General features: G+C 39.4%; 1 protein-coding gene across 2 annotated transcripts; it reads right to left on the reverse strand.

The window, feature by feature from the left end:
• Positions 1–4,254: 4,254 nt before the first annotated feature.
• Positions 4,255–24,086, reverse strand: plekha3 (pleckstrin homology domain containing, family A (phosphoinositide binding specific) member 3). 2 transcript variants are annotated; one of them, XR_006312120.2, is made up of 9 exons: positions 23,783–24,086; positions 22,328–22,444; positions 21,863–22,018; positions 21,239–21,372; positions 18,626–18,796; positions 18,410–18,453; positions 16,422–16,546; positions 13,428–13,655; positions 4,255–4,661 (listed from the first exon to the last, which is right to left on the reverse strand). XR_006312120.2 is itself a non-coding variant. In XM_043693518.2 (8 exons), exons 1-8 carry the CDS (start codon positions 23,880–23,882, stop codon positions 13,516–13,518), a joined length of 987 nt encoding a protein of 328 aa, XP_043549453.1. In that variant the 5' UTR covers positions 23,883–24,085; the 3' UTR covers positions 7,441–13,515. The 2 variants fall into 2 exon arrangements, 1 of the variants encoding a protein (XP_043549453.1); XM_043693518.2 differs by lacking the exon at positions 4,255–4,661 and having other exon boundaries at positions 7,441–13,655; positions 23,783–24,085.
• Between the last annotated feature and the right edge of the window lie 134 nt (positions 24,087–24,220).

A 24,220-nucleotide genomic window follows, 5' to 3' on the forward strand; every position in this document is an offset into this window, starting at 1 on the left:
ACCACTATAAACACCGGAGGTAACATCAAAGAAGCGCTTCGCAGGAGGCTCCCAAGCACTGATGATGTCGCCTAGCCAGGGGATGAAACATTTGCAACAAAAACTTCCAGCTCGGCGAACAGAACCACAACAACGAGCACCCGAGCTACAAATCTTCGCACAAACTTTGAATAGCAAAACAAACTTATGGGGCAGAATAGCCTGCAACTCTTCCAGTAGGCATGTAGTGTAGATTCTTGCTCTCACTGGTGGTACCTCGAAATCAGGTACTTTCAGAAGAACATAAGAAAACTGTGGACAGGTACAGATTAACATATTAAGCCTACACCACATTCCACCACCTGTAGGCTTCATTTACTTGGAACTCCATTACCAGCATTCCACTGTTACTGGGCCAAAATCCTGGTACTGCCTCTTCAACTGTATTGCAAATTAACGTATGTGCTGAAGCAGTTCGAGAAGATGGCTCAAGAACAAAATTCAAGGGTATTTCGGGGACGGGCGATAAATGTTGGCTTTGTTGGTGATGGCTATTGCATCGGAAAACCTGGATTGCTATGAATACAGTGAATAATTGTGGCTCCAACACATCCCTGTAATACACCAAAGTGACATCCTTACATTATGCTTACTCATGGTTTCCTGGTGCTTAGCTAATAAGCAGGAGTTATTTACCTTCAAGTTCACAAGGTTCATTTTTAGCAGTCTGTGAGGGATTTGACCAAAATTCTTTAAGTCTTTTAAACGCCAAAGAAATAACATGCATACACATTCCTCAGGCCATAAGTGAGTAACCTTTACTTTTCCCAATCTGCAAAAAAGTCAAAAGCCCCATCTTCTTAAAAACTATCTGCCATTGTTAAATGCTTGTCAAAGTTCAGTATTTGTAATGGCTCCTGTCTGCTAAATTGCTTTATACACAGAGAAGGTTGGTAGTTTTTTTCCTTTGATTTTAAAGTATTTTGCAGGTTGAATTATTACTTCTTCAGCTAGATAGACTTGGCTCTCTTCAAAGTACACTTCCTTCAGGAGAATTAGTCGTCTCAGTCTCTGTTACCTCCGCCTTAAGCCTCTTTGCGGCTGGATGTTGCTGGCTAAAATTGAATGATCCTTGCCAGATTAGTCAGTCAGTTCATGCAATTAATTTTCTTCCAATAGAAAAGGAATCATGCAGAGAGGTATCGAACACCATTACTTGCCGAACAAGAAATAGTTGGCCAAAGCCAAAAGTTATTGAATATTCCTGATTGCTCAGAAGAATCTGGTGGCGAACTGCCGACTTTAACTACTGCAGTCTGTATAATGTAAATAGGCACTTCCAGGATTTTGGCCTAACAACAATTAAAGTATGTGACTGAAAGACAATTTGCAGGTGGTGGCATTCCCAAATACCTGTTATCCTTGCTCTTCCAAATAGTTTAGTCACTTCAGCTTCAACATACAGAAATAACTTCTATTCCAGTGGAGGATGACTCGAGAATGCTGAGAACATATCCACAGCACCTTACTAAAAAGAGTGACTCTATTCAATGTGATTATCAACTATTATAGCCCACATGATTCTTTGTATCAGACTAGTGAAGTGCTTATGAGGGCTGTCTCCTTTGTTCATGTATTATGCAAAATAAGAAGTGGAACAGATATAATTCAGACCTATGCAACCACAAGATCAGTCATAGAGCTAGCACATTTTCGGCATCCTGATGCTTTGTTTATTGAATTGAATTGGATTTATTGTCATGTGTAGCAAGGCACAGTGAAAAGCTTTGTCTTGCGAGCAATACAGGCAGATCACATAGTTAAATAACATAGATAAGTAAATAATAGATAAACAGCATCAAGAACGAAAACACAGGTACAGGCGAATATTAAGAGTTTGTGAGTCCATTCTAACAACAGCAGGGTAGAAACTGTTTTGAAACCAGCTGGTGTGTGTGTTCAGGCTTCCATACCTTTTCCCAGATGGTAGATGTTGTAGAAAAGCATTGCCAGGGTGGGATGGATCTTTGAGAATGCCTTTCCTTGACAGGGGGCCTCGTAGATGGATTCTATAGATGGGAGGTTGGCCTTTGTGATTGTCTGGACAAAGTTCACCACTCTCTGTAACCGTCTCCGATCTTCAATGGCACAGTTGCCTTACCAGGTAGTGATACATTCAGACAGAATGCTCTCAATGGTGCACCTATAAAAGTTAGCAAGGGTATTCGTTGTCATGCCAAATTTCCTCAGCTGCCTGAGGAAGAAGAAACATTGTTGGGCCTTTGTAACCAGGGCATTCACATGAAGAGTCCAAGAAAACTTGTTGTGGATGATCACTCCCAGGAGCTTGACACTCTCCACTCGTTCCACCTCTGTACTGTTAATGTGTAGGGGGGCATGAATAACTTCCCGTCGAAAGTCAATAATGAGTTCCTTGGTTTTGCCAACATTGAGAGCTAGGTTGTTCTCAGTGCATCATTTTTCCAGATCTTCCACCTCCCGTCTGTAGTCTGTTTCGAAACCATCTGAGACTCAACCAACATGGTGGTGTCATCAGCAACCTTGTAAATGGCATTAGTCTGGTATTTGGTGATGCAGTCATCGTTATACAGTGAGTACAGTAGGGGGCTGAGTACAGACCCCGGGGGCTCCAGGGTTGAGTGTTAGTGACAATGAAAGAGTGTCCCCAGTCTTCACTGACTGTGATCTTTTGGTCAGGAAACTGAAGATCCAGTTGCAGAGAGTGTGGCTTAGTCCGAGTTCACCAAGTTTAGTAATCAGTCTCGAGGGGATAATATTGTTGAAAGCTGAACTGTAGTCAATGATTAGGATTCTTACGTAGCTGTTCTTGGTGTCAAGATGTTCGAGGGAAGAGTGAAGGACAGGTGGTATGGCATCTGACATGGATCTGTTGGTCCGTTGGCAAACTGGAGTAGGCCAAGAGTAATGGGGAGGCTGGAGTTGATTAATGCCATGACCAGCCTTTCAAAGCACTTCATGACCACCGAGGTTAGGGCCACTGGGTGGTAGTCATTGAGACATGCTGCATGAGCCTTCTTAGGTACAGGCATGATATTGGCCCTCTTGAAACAGGCAGGGACAGTGGCCTGCTGTGGGGAGAGGTTGAAGATATCCGAGTAGATCTCTGCCAGTTGATCTGCGCATGCTCTGAGTGCACAGCCTGGTACACCGTCTGGCCCCATCACTTTCCTTGGATTCACACGAAGGAAAACTGGTCAATTCAATTCAATTCAATTCAATCTACAAATTAGCTACAGTGACTTTTGCAAGAAACCACCTCAGTATCTCAGAATTTCACAGTCATTCTTCTTTTAAGCAATACTCTGTTATTTTTAGCTCCCTGCCAAAGTAAAGAACTTCATACTTTCCCACTTTGTATGTTATCTGTCAGATGTTTGCCCACTCATTTAACATATCAATATTACTCTGCATCTTATGGACATTGATATGCATTAAGATTCAGCCAGGGTCACCAATATTATTATGACTAATTCATGAAATATATCTTGATGAAAAGCTTGCTCCTTCCTCAACCTGAAAGTGGTTGAAAAAAAGCTACAGACTGCACAAAGTGGAACAGCAGGCAGCTGCCAACAAAAGGACAGCATCGCATATAGCTCAGTGCTTTTAAATCAACAATTTGGATGTATTTGCACTTTCAACATTCTGAAATGACCCAAGAGGAGTTATTTAGCTTGATGTCAAATACTGTCACATAGTTTCAGGGCAGATGGTCAAAAGCTTGGTCAAAGAGGTTGCACCTTTAAGACATTTGTTAAAGACTACATTTAACCAGTTGAACCAGGAACATTGTTTGTCAGCAAGATTTAAGGGAAGAATTCTTGAACCGTGTTTAAGCAATTGCAAGTATGACCACCATTAGTGGGGTAATTAAAATCATGGAACTAATAATACCAGAATTAAGGCCTGTGAAGATGGAGGCGTTTAAAGCAATAGAGAATAGTACATGCATGGAGGAACTAAAGATCAAGGATAAACATATTACAATCAAATCATTGCTGAACCTAGGAGTGGGTCAGACAGCAGAGCTGATATGTGATCAGGCCTTATTATGAATCAGGACATGGACAGTAGAGCAAGTTTAGAGAACCAATAGGCAGTTGTCCAGCACTACACTTTATTATAGAGTAGCGGCAACAAAGGTCTGGATAACAGGTTGAATAGCAGATGAGCTCAGGCAGAGTTGAAATCAGAAACTATTAATGAAATACAAAGAGACGATCATTTTGGCTGTGCAGATACTCATTTATTGTCAAATGTGGTACCAAAGTTTTGAAAATCTGGTTTAGACTCAAACTATTACAAAGGAGAACCGCTGAATTAATATCGACAGAACAGAGTTTGTAATGGAAACTTAGATCCAATAAACAGTCTCATGAATTAGAGACAGTGCAGTTGCTGAGAGTGTTGGTGAAGTGGAGCTGAAAGTCTTTAGAATTGATGTGAAAACTGATTCTGTGTTTTCAGACAGTATCACCATTAGGCAGCATATCGATGAAGTAGAAGGGCAAAGGATGGATCCTTGGAAATGCACCATAGATAATGATGCAGAAACTGAGAAGGGTAACAAGTGATACAAACATATGGGATAAGAATTGAGGCAGCAGAGTAGTCCCAGCCAACCAGATGAGATTTATCTACTAAAAAGAGAAAGAAATTCAGCACACAAATAAATTTCAATTTTATTGCCCTGCTCACTTCCTCTCCCTTCACTATCATAATTAGATTTGTAGCACAGTTCTTCTATTTAAACATTTTCCTTTCCAATGGATATGTTTTCACAAGCATTTGTTAAATTGACAAGCACCGGATCATAGCATCAGAATGTATTTGGATTTTACTCATTTCTTCATTATATGTTTGTTTTAGAATATTCTGGACATACCTGAGTGATTGCCTTCAATTAGAGACCAGCATAATATTATTATTTTAAATTAATCCTGAATTAGCCAGTATTTTCTTGATTCAAGAATCACAAACAGGTATCTAGAACAAAAAAAGCTTTGAGATGAATTTATCACCAACTTCTTTCTTTTGTTCACAATATCAAGGCAGTAAAAAGGATGTGTACATAGATTCTGACAACGGTCTTCGCTATACTGTTCAACCTACACAGCTAACAAATTATCACATCCCTAGTTATTAAATTCATACTGGTATTCTCAAAGTTGAAGCTTATGTTTGAAATTCACGTACTGACACTTCCTAACTCAGAAAATTAGGCATATCAGTACTTTGTTTCCATTACATGGTGGTGTCAGTGATGGACTGGGGTGAACAAAGTTAAAAATCACACAACACTCAGTTATAGACTAACAGGTTTATTTAAAAGTACAAGCTTTTACAGCACTGCTCCTTTGTCAGGTAGCAGTGACTAACTGCCTACAGATTGTGTGCTTTTTGAACAAAACAGAATGTATCTGCAAATGCATATTCACCACATAGACGTATATGTGTGTATGCATACTGGTGGGTGCGAGTGAGGGAGAGAGAAAGTGTGTGTGTACCTATGAGAGACTGTGAAGGAGAAGGAATGAAGGGGTGTGTGTGTGCACACGCGCGAGTGTGACAGAGTAAATGCCTGTGAGAGGATATGTGTGTGAGAGAGAAACAGAGACAGAGTGCGTGTGTGAGAGAGGGTTTGTGTGACTGCGTGAGTGCTTATGTGTGAGAGTGTACAGTGTAGTGCAGTAACCTGTAGTGTGACATGAACCCAAGATCCCAGATGAGGCCATCCTCACGGGTACTGAAATTGGCTATCAGCCTCTGCTCAGCCACTCTACTTTGTTGCGTAACCCGAAGTCCGCCTTGGAGGACATTCACCCAAAGATCCGAGACCGAATGTCCTTGACCGCTGAAGTGTTCCTGACTGGGAGGAAACTGGCAATTGTTCCAATCATCCGTTGTCATGGTGTCTGCATGTTCTCACCAATACACCATGCCTTGCATGTGTATGCACAGGGCTTGTCTGTAGGGGATGGCCGTTTTAAAATGTTTAGGATTGCAGCATCGTGAGGTTATCCGTAGCCTTGAGGCAGAGTGAGGTACTGAGGTGCCTGTCCTTGATGGAGATATGTGTCCAAGAATGAGATTAATTCTAAGAAGTTATCCATGGTATGTCTGATGGTGGGATGAAACTTGTTAATATCACTATAATTTTTTCAGTGGCTCTGCAGCATGGGTTCAGAGGAAGAAAATGTTGTCAACATGTATGTCTGGTTTACAGTGTTGGTCAGACATCCTGTGTAGCAAAGTCTTGCTCGAACCTGTGCATGAAAACATTGGCACATTGGGTTTCAAATCTGGTCCCCATTGCTGTTGCGTGTGTCTCAATAGAGAATTTGTTGTCAAAGGTGAAGACATTGTGGTCGAGAATGAAGCAGATGACTTGGAGGATGGTGTCTGGATATAGGCATTGTTGATATTGAGTTATTGTATACGGAGGCTGTTGCAGCAATGCCATCGTTGTAGTGGATGCTGGTGTAGAGTGCCAAAACATCCATTATGATGAACAATGTTCCTGGTTCAACTGGTCTGTGAGTACTGAGTTTCTGTAAGCAATTTGTAGTGTCGCAACAGAAGCTAGGGAGCCCCTGTACAATGGGTTTCAAGATGCCCTTGAAGGGTGTGGTTTGCTAAGTTGACAATGGATTTCCCTGTAGCTGTGCGAGAGGAGGCTTGTCTACTGCTGGCAGTGATGCCAGGTTTCTCCAGTTTCTTGTTCTTGGTGTGCATGGAGGTGGTGTAGTTCCATTACCTCATCTGCTTGGCATTGTCTCGTAACTGTACTGCTCATCAAACAAGTAATTTCCCCTCTCCCTCGTACCCACCTCTATAGGGTGAATTTGTATCTGCAAATACAAATCTGCAAATGCATTGTATTTTGTTCAAAAAGCACACAATCTGTAAGCAGTCAGTCCATGTGACTTTCTATAAATTTCTCCTTTGGAAATAAAAGGTCTGACTCTGGGTTGGAGTCACTAATCTCACATCTTTAATGTATTCTCTGAGCGGAGATGTCATCTTTCTTTACCACTGATAAAATCTTGTCATCTTGGAGATGTGAAATTCTGGGAATTACATATTAAATCAATCAAAACCTACATCCCCATTCTAAGTGATTACAGACTTAACAGCCATCTAGGTTTGTCTAGTACATCACATCAGTTGTATAGCACTTTGAACTTTTACTTATAAATTGTCTTTTGTACCTGCCCCACTAGCTACCTGACGAAGGAGCAGCACTCCAAAAGTTTGTACTTTCAAATAAATCAGATGGATTATAACCCGGTGTTGTGAGATTTTTAACTTTGTTCCCATTACACACAAGAATGTAAGATCTGGAATTGAAGGAATGCTGCCCTTTTATTTGATAAATGAGTATTCAGACAGGGAAGAAGGTAAGAAACCGTAGACAAATGGCAAGAGCAAGCTTTTATTCTTACAATACAGATCGTGTTTTCAGTTTTGTGAATAATTAAAATTTCATTAAAAGTATACAAAGATACTTCAGTTAAAGTATTTCCTCAGTGTCTATACACATAACCAATCATATTTTCATTAGTTATTTAAAAAGTAAATACACCTTAATGTATATTTTGGTCCACTTGGTTGAACAAACAGAACTTGGGGGATTTTGTTTAGAAAGAAACTGGAGCTACAAATCTAAATTACAATTTAACAATACAACATACATCTAGACTTTTTAAAAAAAAAACTACATTCCTACAGTAGATGCTTTATCTTTAACAACTACACTTGGGAGCATTCTAGCACTTGTAAAGTTAAAATCATTAGCTAGTTGGCACAGATATGCGATGGTCATTGAATTGAGTTGTAACATTTAAAGATATCCATCCAATATGATAATTTATCAATTTGAAAGGCAATTTTAAGCCATTTTGCAATCTGTTGTACGATATTTTGATATCTTATAACAAAGAGTGAATGGTTTATTATGTTGTAACATTGATCAATGTCCTTGTGTCAAAACAGGAATGTATTAAAGAGTAATACTTAAATTTGTGGCATTGTTTTCTCCGAATTTAGAATTCATTTTAAAGAAATCAAAAAGCTTCTGCATTTTAAGCTTTTATTTTCTAAATATTATTGGTATAATTGAAAATACTGATTTCCTAAATCACAAACTTTCAGGACCATCTTATCTCGCGCATTATGTTCCCAGTATTCCGACTTTTATATCAGCATGGAAATTAAAGGAATTTAAATGCACATAAGATGTGTTTTCCAAAGTAGTTAAATACAATCCAAGGTTTCATAATTTCATGTAAAACTTGAGTACAAACAGGCTGGAATCATATGCTGCAAAATATGTAAAATCAAATCTGGCTTTGCAGAGTGGGATATGGCACTGGTGAGAATTTGCTCAGGAATTAATGGAAAATTGTGAAAACTGCTCAAAAATAATTATAAGTCACATGTAGATACAAAAGATTGCAGATAAAATATATGTCGTGAATGGAATTCATTCCATGTATAACCAATGTGTGTTAACTTGATTTGAAAAGATGTCTTTTGATGGCTTAGGCAGAAAATATATCAACATAAGTATTCTCATTTTTAGATGCTCTTGACTATACTGGAGAACTACTTTAAGAAAAACTGGCTATTTATATTTAGTTTTTTAAAAAGTGCCACTGACAAAAAGATGTTTTGAAGATTTTCATTTTGCACTCAAGACAATTCATAGTAAAATCAATGTAAAGGGGAACAACATTCTTTTTAAACCATGTGCTAACACGCTGATTGGTTGGCAGATAGACTAAATGGAACAGGCGTCACTTATAGAAAATGCACTAGTTAGATGATGACTGACATTACTAACTGCGTCCAACAAGCCCATGCATGTAAAACTCTTAATCACATTGCCCAAAATTAGATGAGATTCTGCAAATAACAATTGCGAAATAATCCAGATTGTGCTAAACATTATACTGATAAGCAAGTTAAGATGGTCAGTCAGGCTCAGAGTGTAGTATATTTTACTGTACTGAAAGTTATTTGTATTAATATATATGTTCCAGTTACTTGCAAATAGAAAGAACATTTACACAAAATATGCCTGCTTCAGCTAAACAGAGTGGGTGACAGCCATTCTTTGGTTCATTCTTCTGTACAATGCCTTGATCAGTTAAATTTAAACAAAGATTGACACATGACAGTCAATGCTGAAAATGAGTTGCTGGAACAGCGCAGCAGGTCAGGCAGCATCCAGGGAACAGGAGAATCGACGTTTCGGGCATAGGCGCTTCTTCAGGAATGAGGAAAGTGTGTTCAGCAGGCTAAGATAAAAGGTAGGGAGGAGGGACTTGGGGAAGGGGCGTTGGAAATGCGATAGGTGGAAAGAGGTCAAGGTGAGGGTGATAGGTCAGACTGGGGTGGGGGCGGAGAGGTCAGGAAGAAGATTGCAGGTTAGGAAGGCGGTATTGAGTTCGATGGATTTGACTGAGACAAGGTGGGGGGGGAGAGGAAATGAGGAAACTGGTGAAATCCGAGTTCATCCCTTGTGGTTGGAGGGTTCCTAGGCGGAAGATGAGGCGCTCTTCCTCCAACCGTCGTGTTGTTGTGATCTGGCGATGGAGGAGTCCAAAGACCTGCATATCCTTGGTGGAGTGGGAGGGGGAGTTGAAGTGTTGAGCCACAGGGTGGTTGGGTTGATTGGTCCGGGTGTCCCAGAGGTGTTCTCTGAAACGCTCCGCAAGTAGGCGGCCTGTCTCCCCAATATAGAGGAGGCCACATCGGGTGCAGAGGATGCAATAGATGATGTGTGTGGAGGTGCAGGTGAATTTGTGGCGGATATGGAAGTTTCCTTTGGGGTCTTGGAGGGAGGTGAGGGGGGGAGGTGTGGGCACAGTCAATATCCATTTAATTGGTACATTCTCCATGGCAATGCCTCGACAAGAGCTCACTTGCCAACCAATCAGCATGTTCTTTTCACAAAGTATATAAATGTCATTCCCCTTTACATTGGTGTACTGGCAAATTGTCCTGATGAGTACAAGATGAAAACTATGACAAAAATGGTCTTTACTTTCCTGCAATAGTTAATCTCTATTACCCAACAACATTTTTTTTAAAAAAAGTTACTATCAAAGCTCACAAAATGTTTTATACGGCTACACAAATTAGCTCACAATTATTAATGAGAATTGCATTTATTCAGATTACATAAACCTGAAAACTAATCTTATCAATAGGAATGAATGATTAGCAAATCAGTATGCCAACATTTCACTCCCCTACATCACCCAGTTTGAAATAAACATTCAGAGTTCAAATATTATTCAAACTATCAGAATAGCAGTTAATATCACTATACTTCCTATAAACTCTCTTCAAGTTCTATTAAAGTGTAAAGGCCTAATTTATTGGTTGATCATAATTAGAATAGTTGATTGTCACAACAGCTATATTAATATATATGGTACATACAACAGTTCATCAGAATTCCATAATATTCAGTCACCTCTACTTAGCAATGAAAAGCAGAACAATTTTGACTGTGTTCTCCTGTCGGAAGAGAATGTGTTTTCCCTCATTATTTTCTCAATGCAAATGAAATTTCAAGCTTGATTGAAAGTATTTTCAGAAAAGTTTAATTTCTTTATATGAAGTGTCATTAGAAAATAACAGATAGTAGTCTGCAACAAAATCTATGTCCCATGCTGAACTAGCACATCCTAAATGGGTACACTGACATGGCAAAATTATTCTCCTAAAAGCTATTTTACATTCATAGAAAGCAAAATTAACATTCTACACATTAACATTTCTAATCAATCGTGTTGCAATCTTAATGGCTCAGCATTACCTAGTTATTAGGATTAAAATACTTCAAAATGCCCACCCTACAGTGCATTATGCACATCTTTCCTTTTGAGTTTGCTTCATCTTTAATTCTCCAAATCAAATGTACTGAACTTTAAAATTCTAAAGTAACTATTGTACAATGAAGTATAAAGATTCAAAAAAATGTGGTAATATTCCACTTTCTCAAAAATCTCACTAATAAAACTTAGTGTTAGATCTTTCCTCATCCACTCGCTTCCCTTCTTTCTTGAAAGTTAAATATTTTTACAGACATGTTTTGGGTCCAATCAAATCCAAGTGGCGATATTTACATGTGAGCTGAAACAGCCCATGTCAACAGACCATTGGACCATAAAGTATGGGTTAAAAATCATGGTTGGGAAATGGCAGAGAGAAATCAGGAGTGAGTTTAATTACATCTTCATCCACATCTACATATACATGTTAAGAGAAGAGGCAAGGTCAATAGCAATTAATAGTTGAAATACTGATTAATTTTTCCCCAGGATATCAAGCTCAATCGTACTTTCTTCTTATTGCTCCTGCAGACCAGTTAAAACAAACCAGGCATCTTAATCTTAGACAATTTTTTTCCATTGGATACAGTCACTTAATTAGTGGTGAAGCTGCAAAATCATATACAGGCATAAATACTCAAATTGATGCCTTTGCAAAGGTACTACTGATATAAAATTGTGTTCATTTAACAATAGAATTTTCCATACAAATTCATAATATTCACAGTATTTAATATTCATGTAAAACATACACAGAATAAAATGGCATGGTTAACAGTTTACATTCATACCTGACAAATTGGTTCTAGTAACTCCATCATTTATGGGTACTTATAAATGCTAACATTTTTACTTACTTAATACTTTCTGAACCTTTAAAAGCTGGAGTTGCTTAATAAACCAAAATTGGGTAATTTTTGGACTTTGTAATAGGGTTTGGAAGATTAAAGTGCTTTACTTTGCACAATGAGTTACAAGTCAAAGATATACACGTATTACTTTCAAATAGTGCTAACATGCTTGAAGTTGAATTCTCTTACATATTGCTCATAAGATTATATTATCCTAATTGGTTGTCAATCATCAGATAAAACATAAATCAGAGTTTGAAATATTTTGATAATTTAAACCTATAGCAAAGAGGATTCTGTTAGTTTAAAAAAGCTTGGAGTGCTATCAATCTTAATCATTGTTTAATATGTGGCAGAACAAAGATTATGTACACTATTTGCTTCCTTTTGTTTGCTAAAATAAGCAATTTCTCTCTCCCAGTCTCCCTTTCATAGAAGAAACTGGTGTCCAGATTAAACTACACTGTTAAACAAAACTGATCAGCATATTTAAAGCAAGGTAATGTACAAAGAGGTTTCTTAAACCCCCTTTTTTTTGGCTAATTGGTTGGTAAATGAACTGGCATCCTAAAATTAAAAAAAAAACATTCTTGGAGAAATTTGGTCAAAGCACCCTCAAGCTATTTTTTCTTCTAATTGAAACACACTTAGTTTGGACAGCATCTTGGCAAGAGCTAGATTTTGCACCTCTAAAAATATCTAAATCCTTCCCACTTGACAGAGACAGAAATGCAAGAACTTTGAAAGCTTTTAATTGCACAACCAGTTAAATCTTTGCAAACAGACAGGAAATAACTGGTCAAGGGAGGAAAAGTAGCAAGGAAAGTAATTACGAATGACAACTCCTTTTGACCAGCAATTAGTAACACTTACCTGCCACCTCATAAATAAGCTATCATAGTTACATCAATTTCAAATAGAAGTTCTACCATTTGCCTCAGTTGAAGATAAAGATTACATCTACACTGTTGCTAGTTAAATTTTGCCTCTGGATCTCCACTTTCATTTATCTACTTTTATTGAATACAAAATACACTATGTTCATTGACTCCGCTAAATCGCATACACTTTGAATTGGGAAGAATTTACTTGTGTATCTTTTACAAAAGATTTTGTAATAGTGCAGAACACATTAGTTATAACTTTATGTTCCAGAAACTGTTTCTACAAGAATTCAAGTTCTGGTATAACCAGTACTAATTGGCAGCTACTAGAAAAGATGAAGCACAATCCAAACCTCATCCTAAGACAGTGTACAGCACTGATGCATGTAACAAAGATCCTATTCAAAATGTACAAACAACAAAATTAAACTAAGGGTCAAAACAAAAATCCACATTTAATAGCAATTCTTCCAGAAGACACACTCCCTCTGGATAAACAGGTGCAAGGAATGGACATGTTCAGCCCCAAGGATTTAATTCCTGGCATCAAACCTGTCCCGGCAACAGTCAGAAAAGCATTGCTGTGTTCAGCCCAACCAAGTATTTTTCCAACCAAGTTACACTAACTTTTAATTACGCCATGCACTGTATGGAGACATTCTGGACCAGACCAACAATTGATTACACAATATAGTGTAGAAAAAAAAAGTTGTCATCTGCTGAAAATATATAATAGAAATAAGGTTAGGTAAGCTTGTCAAGCTTCTGATTTTATGCATTATAAAGTGCAGAAAAAAGTCTGGGAAATTTTAGAACCACTTTACCTTATTGGAATATATAAATGCCAGCAGTAACTGCATAGCAATATTAGCGGAGTGACCATCTTTTCAATCCATTTTAATTCACATGTTTTCAACTTAAAAGTGCAACAAAAGGACTCTCTGTCTCAGATAATTTATTCCTTGAGTTCTCAATATTTTCTTCTGGAATGACCACTGGAGGGAATTCACCATTTGCAGTAGGTAAGGAATTGCAAGAAAGCTGAGCAGTCTCTGTAAAAAGGTTGAAAAATAAAATTTATAATCTTGGTTCAGTGTAAACACTCCATCTCCATAATGTTTCAGTTTGCCTTTCACAGAGCTGAGAAGAGACAGTTTTAAAAGCACAGACATGCTTACTCAGCAAAATAAAACAAAGAACTGTGGATGTTGGAAATCTGAAACAAAAACAGATTGCTGGAGAGAAACAGCACATCTGGCAGCATCTGTGAAGATACAGCAGAGTTAGCATATTGAGTCCAGTCGGTGACTCTTCTTCACAACTGTCAATAGCTAGGAAAAGGTGCTCTTTTTGTTGAAGACTGGGCATAAGCGTAAAGAAATGGAAGAATATGTTCAGGATCTAAAATTATTCAAATCTTATATTGAATCCTGCAGGCTCCACAAGTGCAAAATGAGATGCTATCCTTCCAGCTTCTCGTTGGAGCACTGTAGCAGGCCTGAGACGGAAGTGTTAGTCAGGGAACACAGTGGTGTGTTGAAATGGCAGGCAATTGGAATCTCAGGGGTATTTCTGCCAACAAGATGAAATTGTTCCACAAAGCGGTCTCCTAATCTGCGTTTCATTTCCCCAGTGTAGAAGAGACCACGTTGTGAGCAACAGATACAGTGGACTAGATTGAGAGAGGTGCAGGTAAATTGCTGCTTCACCTGGAAGGTGTGCATGGAGCCTTAATCAGGAAGTACAATATAAACTCATTATCACCGACATGTTCCCAATTATTAGGTTTTTACTCCTGAGCATATGACCATGCATCCCGTTGTCTCTGGACTCCATCTCCAGCTATCCACTCATTCCTTTCCCATTCCACACACACACAGCTGCTCTAGGTCTTCAGCACAAATACCAACTTTTCCAAGCTCTCTTCTGAAAGAGGGTCACTAGACTCAAAACATTAGCTCTGCTTTCTCTCCACAGATGCTGTCAGAGCTGTTGAGTTTCTTCACTAATCTCCATTTTTGTTTCAATTGACCCAATATTTTAACGGAGTTCAACCTTTATAACTGGTAACTCAGAGTTTCGATCACTGGTGCAATTTAAACCCACAGAACGCTCTGAACAACAATCTGGCTAAGGGCTTCTGTACTGTTAGTTCATTGCTTTATTTTACATTCAATTAGTGTCATAAAGTGGCAATTGAATCCTAAAAGGGTCGTACATAAGAGTATAAATTGCTGAAGAAACTCAGCAGGTCTTGCAGCATCTATGCAGAAAAAATACAGTTAATGTTTCAAGGCCAGTGACCTTTTTTTTTAAGAAGTAGAAGCAGCTAGGAAGAGGGAGTATTCATACTGACTGGTGGTGATTGTGGGGGGTGGAGGATTGTGGGAGGAGTGAGCAGGTAGGTGGAGAAAAAGTAACATACAGAAAGAGTGAGAAAAAAGGGTAGGCAGACAAAGGGATTGTTAGATAGTAAGCCAAGAAAGAAGCCTGTCTAAGGTGAGCAGGACTTTTACATAGCTGCATACCTGAACAAGATGTGGTAGTGAATTAAACACTAAATTAAAACAAGTTACAGCAAATACTAGAGATTGGAAACAAACAAAAACAGAAATTGCCAGAGAAACTCAGCAGTTCTGATTCCTTTGACTACTTTTCCCTTTTGCATCTGAGAGTAAAGTTACGAATGCTTAAATAAGTCTATATTTAATGGTATCTTCAAATTGTGAAAGGACATCTGCTTTGTCCATATGAGATTTTGTTGATGATTTAGAATTACATGGAATACACAGCACAAAAAAAAGGTCAATTTGGCCCAATGTGTCCATGATAGCATTCATGCTTTATTGGAGTCTCCTCCCACTTTCCATCTAAGTCTAGCATTGTAACCCCATTCTAATCATTTTCATATACCTCTCTACCTTCCCCTTAAATACACCTAAACTATTCACTTCAACCACTCTGGTGTAGTGCGTTCCACATTCTCTCCACTGTTTGGTTAAAGATATTCCTTTTGAATTGGATTGCAGTGTGGCCTCTAGTTATGCTCCTTTGCCTGAATGAAAACATTCTCTTTGTATCTGCCCTATCAATAATCTTTCATTATTTTAACATTTTGGATAGTCACTCTTATAAATTCCATTATTATACTTTTTTTTCTAGAGTTTATTATTTTCTCAACTTTAGTAACAATTCCATTACTTTCCTACCACTAATGACTGGTCAAAAAGCCTATGGGCTCTTAATGCAGCCGCAATCCCCCAACTCTCTTCTGGTGTTTCAGAAGGGTCCTCCTCTGGCACTCTTAAGTGGTGGCAACCATCCTCAGGTTCTCCTCTACCCCACTCATGTGGTTGTTTCCCCGTCCCAAAGCCATAGTACCCACTGTCCTTTCCCTCATCACTCCTAATCACAGACAGACAGTCAATGAGATTGTCAACAGATTCTACAGAGAATAGGTGAGTGACTGCTACCCCTACGTCAAGCAGAGGACAGAATTCAGAGATGAAAAAGTTTGAAATCAACCAAATGGCAACAATTATTCATCCCTAATTTTGACAGATGAATTGCACTTAGTGGAACCTACTTTAGTTTCAAGAAAAAAGTTAAGTGCTCTTATTCCATTATGCTCTGCTTCACATAATTGCCATAGAGCTGTTCCACATTGAAAGCAGTGAACAAAATAACCATGCTTTTCAAGATTTACAGTTTAAATGATTAGAAATATAAATGTTTCCAGAGTTAAGTTGGCAAGTGAAAATTCTAAATTTTATTCTAGGAATAGCATTAATAGCTTATTGCAAGAATTACATGCTTACTTTGTGTGTATTCCAGAGTGCTATCGCTATATGATTCAACACCTGAATATCCCGATATTGTCTTGGGTACTTCCTCATGTGGTGTCACAATAACTGCTTCTTTTTGGTAAATTGTGTTCAGTTTCCTATTGAAGACAAAATTGAATTTCAACAAAAAAATGTGAAAGAAAAATTCTAAAGCAATAAAATAATTATTGATCATTAATAGAAATGACTATTAAAAAGCTTATTAATAATATCAAATATTGCCTTTTTGGGTAACAAGCAGAACTAGACACAGGAATCAGCCACAATTCATGATCATTAGAAAAAGGAGGCAAGCAAAAGGAATTAAGTTTAACTTACACTGACATTAGATTACTTGGATTACTTACAGTGTGGAAACAGGCCCTTCGGCCCAACAAGAACACACCGACCCGCCGAAGCGCAACCCACCCAGACCCATTCCCCTACATTTACCCCTGCACCTACGGGCAATTTAGCATGGCCAATTCACCTGACCTGCACATTTTTGGACTGTGGGAGGAAACTGGAGCACCCAGAGGAAACCCACGCAGACACGGGGAGAATGTGCAAACTCCACACAGTCACCTGAGGCGGGAATTGAACCCGGGTCTCTGGCGCTGTGAGGCAGCAGTGCTAACCACTGTGCCACCGTGCCGCCCACATTGGTCACAGCCTAAAAGTTGGCCTTGCCAGATTTCACATGAAATGGGAATCGGAAGGAAGCAGATTTTTATCCTACATTTCCTCCTGTTACAACTTAATTTTTCCTCTCTCCCACAGTCTTATCCCTTTCCCCTTTCCTTCTTGTTCTCCTGTTTCTAAACAATTAAACCCTTTCTCTCACTGTCGGTTTTATTCTGTCCCCTCTTACTTCCAGAAAATAATCCATGAGACTTTGTGCTCCAAATATTTACTTATCCAAAAAGAAGCTCAGGAAAATGAACAACGCAAGAGCAAATCTGCTTCAGAAAGCTGGTGAAAGTGCATCCAGTTATCTTAAGGCAGCACCACGTCTCTGAGATGGCAACCTAATGCAAGAACCTTTAAATGGTACTACCAGGCTGCTACCCAATGGGGAGCCACCAACCCGTTCCAGTAGCTCTATATCGACAGCTCCACGACATTTTACGTGAATATCGAGAGGCTTTTTCTGCCACCTTCTTATAGCAGCCAACATGCCTTGTCTGCTACCATTTCGACTTTCGGTCCTGACCAGCCAAGTGGAACTGCTACAGCTGCTCTGGTGCCTGCACTCTTACTTAGCCCCGATTGTCATCGCCATCCAAACAGCAAGCAACTGACTCTCAGCACAATCTACCATATTGCCAAGAACTTCCCCTTCTACAAGAGCAAGGTGGGTTGGTAGAACTCCATCCACTACAATTTGCTTCAAGGTGGTGGCTAGGAATGGGAATGCTCCAGGTGAGAGGCTCCATCCCTAATGCTAGTTGCCACTCTTTTCTGCATGTGAAATTCTGCAGATCTGAAATCAAAGTAGAAAGCCTCCTACTTTGAGCTGGCCCAAAGACTCAGTACCATGGCTACAGGACTCAGGTTGCTGGAGGCTACTCCAATCACAGACTTGTCCTCTCCCATGTTTGCTGCTGATAAGCTGCTGAAATTCTGCAGGTGAGCCTATATGGGACAGATGTGTAATTGCTGACGCAACTACTTGTAAAAACTATGAATGACCTGTAAATTAAAGCAGACATGAGGCCACATGAAATCTCCAGCAGGCCATATGTGGCCTACGAGCCATAGGTTGGACATTCCTAATGTAGTGGAATTAAGAAAGCAGCATTACTGCAAATTCCAATTATCAGCAAATTCTACAACATGCTCATATTGAACAAGTGATAATACTGGTAGGAATACTGGGCTAAAAAATATCATTGCAAAGGTCTCATTTTTATCAATTATCACAATTATCTGTGGCCAAATATAATTTGCATCAACCAAATAACCAAATTCTTTTCCCTTACCTATCATAAAGAATAGTACCAGGATGACTAATGGATCGTTTTATCTGTAACATCAAAAAGAAAGTTACAATGTGAGTATCATCTAAATTAGTTCATATTATATCTCAATTTACATTAAGAGCCAGTCACGAAAATACAACATTTTACCAAAAAAGGTAGACAAAATGTAAATATATTACTATATGTATTTTCTTTTTAGTTTTTATAGATTCATACCCGAACCATCTGAACAAGTGATGGTGATACAGGAGAGACAAGTGGATCAGCGAGAGAAAACTGGAACATTTCTGGCTTAAACTTGGCATTAGCTATCTTCATACACTCATCAAGAGTTGAAATGAAGGTATTGCAAGTAGCACTGAGCAAGGATGAAGCTTCATTCATGGTCTGTGAAACAAAAACAAAATGTTACTTAAATATACATATTTCACAACATGCTTTATCAATGATCATTGTTTATCCAGAGCCGTCCAAATCCCAGAAGTCACCACAGTCCTATTGTATGAGAGGTGCCCTTGCATTAGAAAGGAATGACTGGTGGTTTAACTTGAGGATCGCAGTGCCTAAAGACAGGGGGAAAGATAGAGAAGGAAAGTTCTTCATGGTAAGCTCAGCCAGTGTGGGAATTGATATTGTATTATCGCAAATCAGCTATCCAAACAACTGAGCTAACTGACCCGCTATCTCAATCCTAAACTGCATAAGAACCTAAAAGCACCATTGTTTTACTCCACACAAACTTTAAAAAAGTTCCAAAATACGGGGTAACCCTTTACCCTCTTTATACTACTTTAAACAAACACAGCTTTTCTTCATTCTGGAGGTCTAAGTTGGGCAATTGCTCATTATTTCCCAAAGCTGTATTAGAAATTTAGCCAAACATTTTTATCTGATAGCAACATAAAAAGAGTGCTATTTATTGTTTTGTATGATGATGAGAGAAGTTGTGTGGCAGTAGAGTACACTTCCAGAGGGAACAGTTAAGGCACATACTATCAACTTTATATTTGATAGCTGGATGTAGGGATATGGGTAGAGGATGCATAAACATGAATCCTCCAATATCAACATCCTGGGGTTTAATAGAGAGGCTAGGAATACTGCAGTGAGTTTTTCACCTCTTAACTCCCAAAGCCTGTTTGCCATCTGCAAAGCACAAGTCAGGAGTGTGATGGAATATTCCCCAGTTGCCTAGATGGGTTGAGCTCCAACAACACTCAAGAGGCTTAGCACCATTCAGACAATTGGCATGACATCCATTAATGTCCACTCCCTCTACCACCAACTCTCAGTAGCAGCAGTGTGTACTATCGACACAATGCACTGCAGAACTTCACCGAGGATCCTCAAACAGCACCTTTCAAACCCATGATCAGTTCCATCTAGGAGGAGAAGGGCAATTGATATATGGGAACACCACCACCTTTAAGCTTCCCTTCAAGTCACTCACCATTCTGATGGAAATATATCATCGTTCCTTTATTGTTGCTGGGTCAAAATCCTGGAATTCCCTTCCCAATGGCATTGTGGGGCAACCCACAGTAGGTGGACTGCAGTGGTCAAGAAGGCAACTCACCACTACCTTTTCAAGGATAACTAGGGACAAGCAATAAATGCTGGCCAGCCAGTAATGCCTACAATGAACACATATATATTTTTAAAAAAAGCAAGTTTTTGGATAAAAGATGAGGACTGAAGCCCTGTGGCTAGCGGTGTGCCTCAGGGGTCAGTGCTGGGCCCATTACTGTTTGTTACCTATATCAATGATTTGGATGAGAATGTACAAGGCATGATTCGTGAGTTTCATAGAGTGTGGTGCTGGAAAAGCACAGCAGGTCAGGCAACATCTGAGGAGCAGAATTGACGTTTCAGGCATAAGCCGTTCATCAGGAATTGGTAATTTTGCAGACGGTAAAATAGGCGGTATCGTGGACAGTGAGTGAGGTTTTCAAAAATTGCAGCAGGGCCTTGATCAGCTGCGGAGGTGGGTCGAGAAATGACAAATGGAGTTTAATATTGATGTGCGAGGTCTTGCATTTAGAAAAGTCAAATCAAGGTAGGAGTTTCATGGTGAACAGTAGGGCCTTAAGGAGTGTAGAGGAACAGAGGGATCTTGGAGTTCAGGTACATGGTTCTCTGAAAGTGGAGTCACAGGTAGATGGGGCGGTGAAGGCTTTTGGCACACTGACCTTCATCAGTTAGGGCATTGAGGATCGAAGTTGGGAAGTTATTTTGCAGTTGTATAGGATATTGCTGAGGCTGCACTTGGAGTATTGTGTTTGGCTTTGGTCACCTTACTACAGGAAGGATGTTATTAAACTGGAAACAGTGCAGAAGAAATTTACAAGGCTGTTGCCAAGACTTAATGGACTGAATTATATATAGGGAGAGGTTGGATAAACTAGGACTTTTTTTCTTTCGAGTGTAGGAGACTGAGGGATGATCTTTTCGAAGTGTATAGATCATGAGAGGCATGGACAGGGTGAATGCATTCAGTCTTTTTCTCAGGGCTGGGGAACCAAGGACTAGGAGGCATTAGTTTAATGTTAGAGAGAACAGAATAAAAGGGAACCAGAGAGGCAACTTTTTTTTAAACATAGGATGGTACATATACGGAACGGGCTGTCAGCAGAAATTGTTTGAAGCAGGTATGTTAACAACATTTAAAAGGTATTTGGACAAATACATGGATAGGAAAGATTGAGAAGGATATGGACCAAAATTTCAGGGAAATGGGTTTAGCATAGATGTACATTTTGGCTGGCATGAAATCGGATTATACACCTACACAAGCAAAATTAATATCAGTATACCTCAGGCATATCATACCTCAGGAGGGGACAAACTTGGCTGGTCTTGTTTGACAGACTCTTGTATTGTATGAACTTGCTGCATCAACAAGTCACAGTACAACCGAAGTTCTGACATCTTCGTTTTGAGAGACTCATTGGTTTCACTGATTTCTAGATAATTCAGAAGTACACAATTTACAGATAAGCCAAAAGATTAACTTGTCAATTTGTTCAGCAAGAGCAAATAGAATAGATTGACAAGGAATATTAGTGCAGTGCCAAGGTCAATAGCTCCATTTAGTTTTTTTTCTCCCCAATAACATAATTTGCAAAAAGTTACATTTGTTCAACTTGGAGGGCAATTAATTTTTTCAACATGTATTTACAAGGTTATGGTCATTATGTTCATTACCATTTTAATAACACAATTTCAACTCAACAACTTTTTGACTTAAGGAAACAATTTTACATAAACATTTCCAAATGGTTTTAAGATCTAGCTATGCTTTTCTTTTGAAAAAAAACACAATATAATGGACACAAGAAATAATGCAAACGAAACAGAAAAATTAAACTGATTTCATGATAAAATGCTATACAAATCATGAACAGCAGAAAGCTTTCTGTGTCATTTACAAATCCTGCCTACAGTTAATGTTACCTTTTTCCTTTTTAGTCCTGGTATCTGTGAGACATGCTTTTGAACTTCCTAATGCCACCAACCATCTCTGCCTTTCAGCAGCATTGACTGATTTCACATAGAAATGCTGCTCTCCAGGAATAATTAATTCCATGCGTGTGCTATCTGTTGAATGTACTGATTTAAAAAGAAACATGTGAAATGCTCCAGTGATGTATCAAGAACAAAATACATACACATTTTCTATAAATATCTAAATCAAAAATGCTAGTAATGTAATTTCAATAACAAAGCAAACTCCATGCAAAGTATCTGATAACTGATCTGTTTCCAAGAGCCAATCTTCAGCAAGTATATTTGAAACCAATGTTTAGAATATCGCACTCTTAATTCTCAAAAGCAGAACTGAAGCAGTAATTTATGAAAAAGAACATGAAAAATCTTTCATTTATGATTTTTTGACTTGGAAATAGCTTTTTCCTCTACCTTTAATTTCACATACAGCCATTTTGATACTTCCTTTGCTTCCTTTGTTAACATCATCCTGAGAATCATAGTAGGAAAGTATGCCATTATCCAGGACAAACCAACGAGGTTGCCAACCTAGGACAGTGTTTAAAATCTTGATTAGGGCAAATTTTTTGAAGCACCAAAGTTCACAAGACAGGAATTAATTAACTTTTAATGCTTTTAGAACTAACCCTATTCAAATATTTTTAGCTGGTATGCAATAGTTGAGACTTTGATCGCAATCTGTATAACACAAATAAAAGAAAATTTTAAACATTAAATATCATTGATGCATATGTGGTGTATATCCCAGAGAAGTGGAGCATGTATTAATAAAGGACTAGGTGCTGCTCTGGGACCAGGCTCAAATCTAGAGAAAGATTAATTATATCTATTTTTCTACCAGATGTAAACACCTATGCAAACTATGTGGGTTGACCAAACCTCCACAATTAAACTCCAAAATGAAAATGCTACTCTCACACATTTAAATTAGGGTAAATATTGCTTTGCAAAATAAAAACAAAATTACTTCAGAACAAGATGTGTTACCCTCTTAACCTAGGAGTATTTGATGCTAGCACTGGAACCCTAAAATAGAAATGTGATCTGTATACCTCACTTCATTTTGTACATTTGAAAAGGAGGCCTCTCGGAGCAGTGCATTCGAGATTCCCATCATCCTCAGAGTGAAATTCTTTTTTTCCTCAAATTCTGTCTGAACCTCCTTCTCCTTACCCTAGAAGTATGGCCCTTCATGGCTGATCCCTCAACCAATGGTAACAGCTGCTCCCTACTCACCTTATCCATATTATTCAACCTAATGCACTCAATCATTAACCCCCTCAGCCTTTTCTGCTCTAAAGAATTCAATTCAAGTCTCTCCTTATAGCCCAATTTTTCCATCCCAGGCAACATCTTTGTGAACCTCCTCTGTACCCACTTCACTGCGATCACATCCTTCCCGTAGTGAGGTGACCACAACTGTACACCGTACTCCATCTGTGACATAGCCAACACTCCGTACAACTCCAACATTGCCTCCTTGCTCCTATACTCTATGCCACGACTGTGATTCTACTATGTGTCCACGCAGTTCCCAATGGAACTCTGAACTACACATTTCTCTGACAACCGGAATCCGAACGATCCCAGAAGAAACGTGCAGTAGCGGCGGTTCGGGGGAAACTTGGCGATGCGCGCAGAATTGTCGCAGGAGACCTCGATAACCCTGAACAGCTACTTCTACCGAACGGTTACGGTGCAGAAGGTAACCGTTCGGCCCGTCGTCTCTGAGCCGACTCCTTCCCAAGATTCACAAACAGGACTGCCTCTGGTAAGATCACGACTGTTTTCAGCCAGGCTCTGTACCAGTGAACTAACTTCTTTCCACTGAGATAGCGGCAAGCCCCTGGGCCTGGCTCCGCTCACCCGTCAGGTAATTGGTCCACTTGTACAGGGTCCCTTCCATTTTCACATCTTCCGATTCGCTGTCACTTCTGCACCCAGGTCGCCCAGAACGTCCACACATTCAGGCCGCGCCCGCACAAAACCCCGAGTGGCCCAGCCCGGCCCGCGCTCTCGCTTTCATTACTGCGCGGGCCTCGATTCGCCCAGAGCCCTGGCTTCAGACATAAACCCCTCGCTCGGCACCATCTCGACGAGCAAGCAGATCTCCTTTAACCTCCAACCTCTAACCTCCGACCTCCCACCTCTGCATCGAAAGCGTCCGTCCCCACAACACGGGAAAGTAGGGTGGGAGTGTCGGTCCTCGGAAATCGCACCAATCGGAAAATGCGCAGCCGCAGAACCACAGGCGGCTCGCGGAAGTGGGTGGGACGGTATTGCATCACGAATGGGAACGGGCGA

The sequence above is a fragment of the Chiloscyllium plagiosum genome, unplaced genomic scaffold, assembly GCF_037043375.1.
Source record: "Chiloscyllium plagiosum isolate Xiang-an unplaced genomic scaffold, Cpla_swu_hap1 HiC_scaffold_7, whole genome shotgun sequence".
Taxonomy (NCBI): domain Eukaryota; kingdom Metazoa; phylum Chordata; class Chondrichthyes; order Orectolobiformes; family Hemiscylliidae; genus Chiloscyllium; species Chiloscyllium plagiosum.

Coding starts and splice junctions, on each gene's coding strand:
- plekha3 (XM_043693518.2), bottom strand. CDS start 23,882: ATGTGTGGACGTTCTGGGCGACCTGGGTGCAGAAGTGACAGCGAATCG. Junction 18,797..21,238: donor CAAGTTTGTCCCCTCCTGAG/GTATGATATGCC, acceptor TTTGTTTCACAG/ACCATGAATGAAGCTTCATC. Junction 18,454..18,625: donor CACTTGTTCAGATGGTTCGG/GTATGAATCTAT, acceptor TTGATGTTACAG/ATAAAACGATCCATTAGTCA.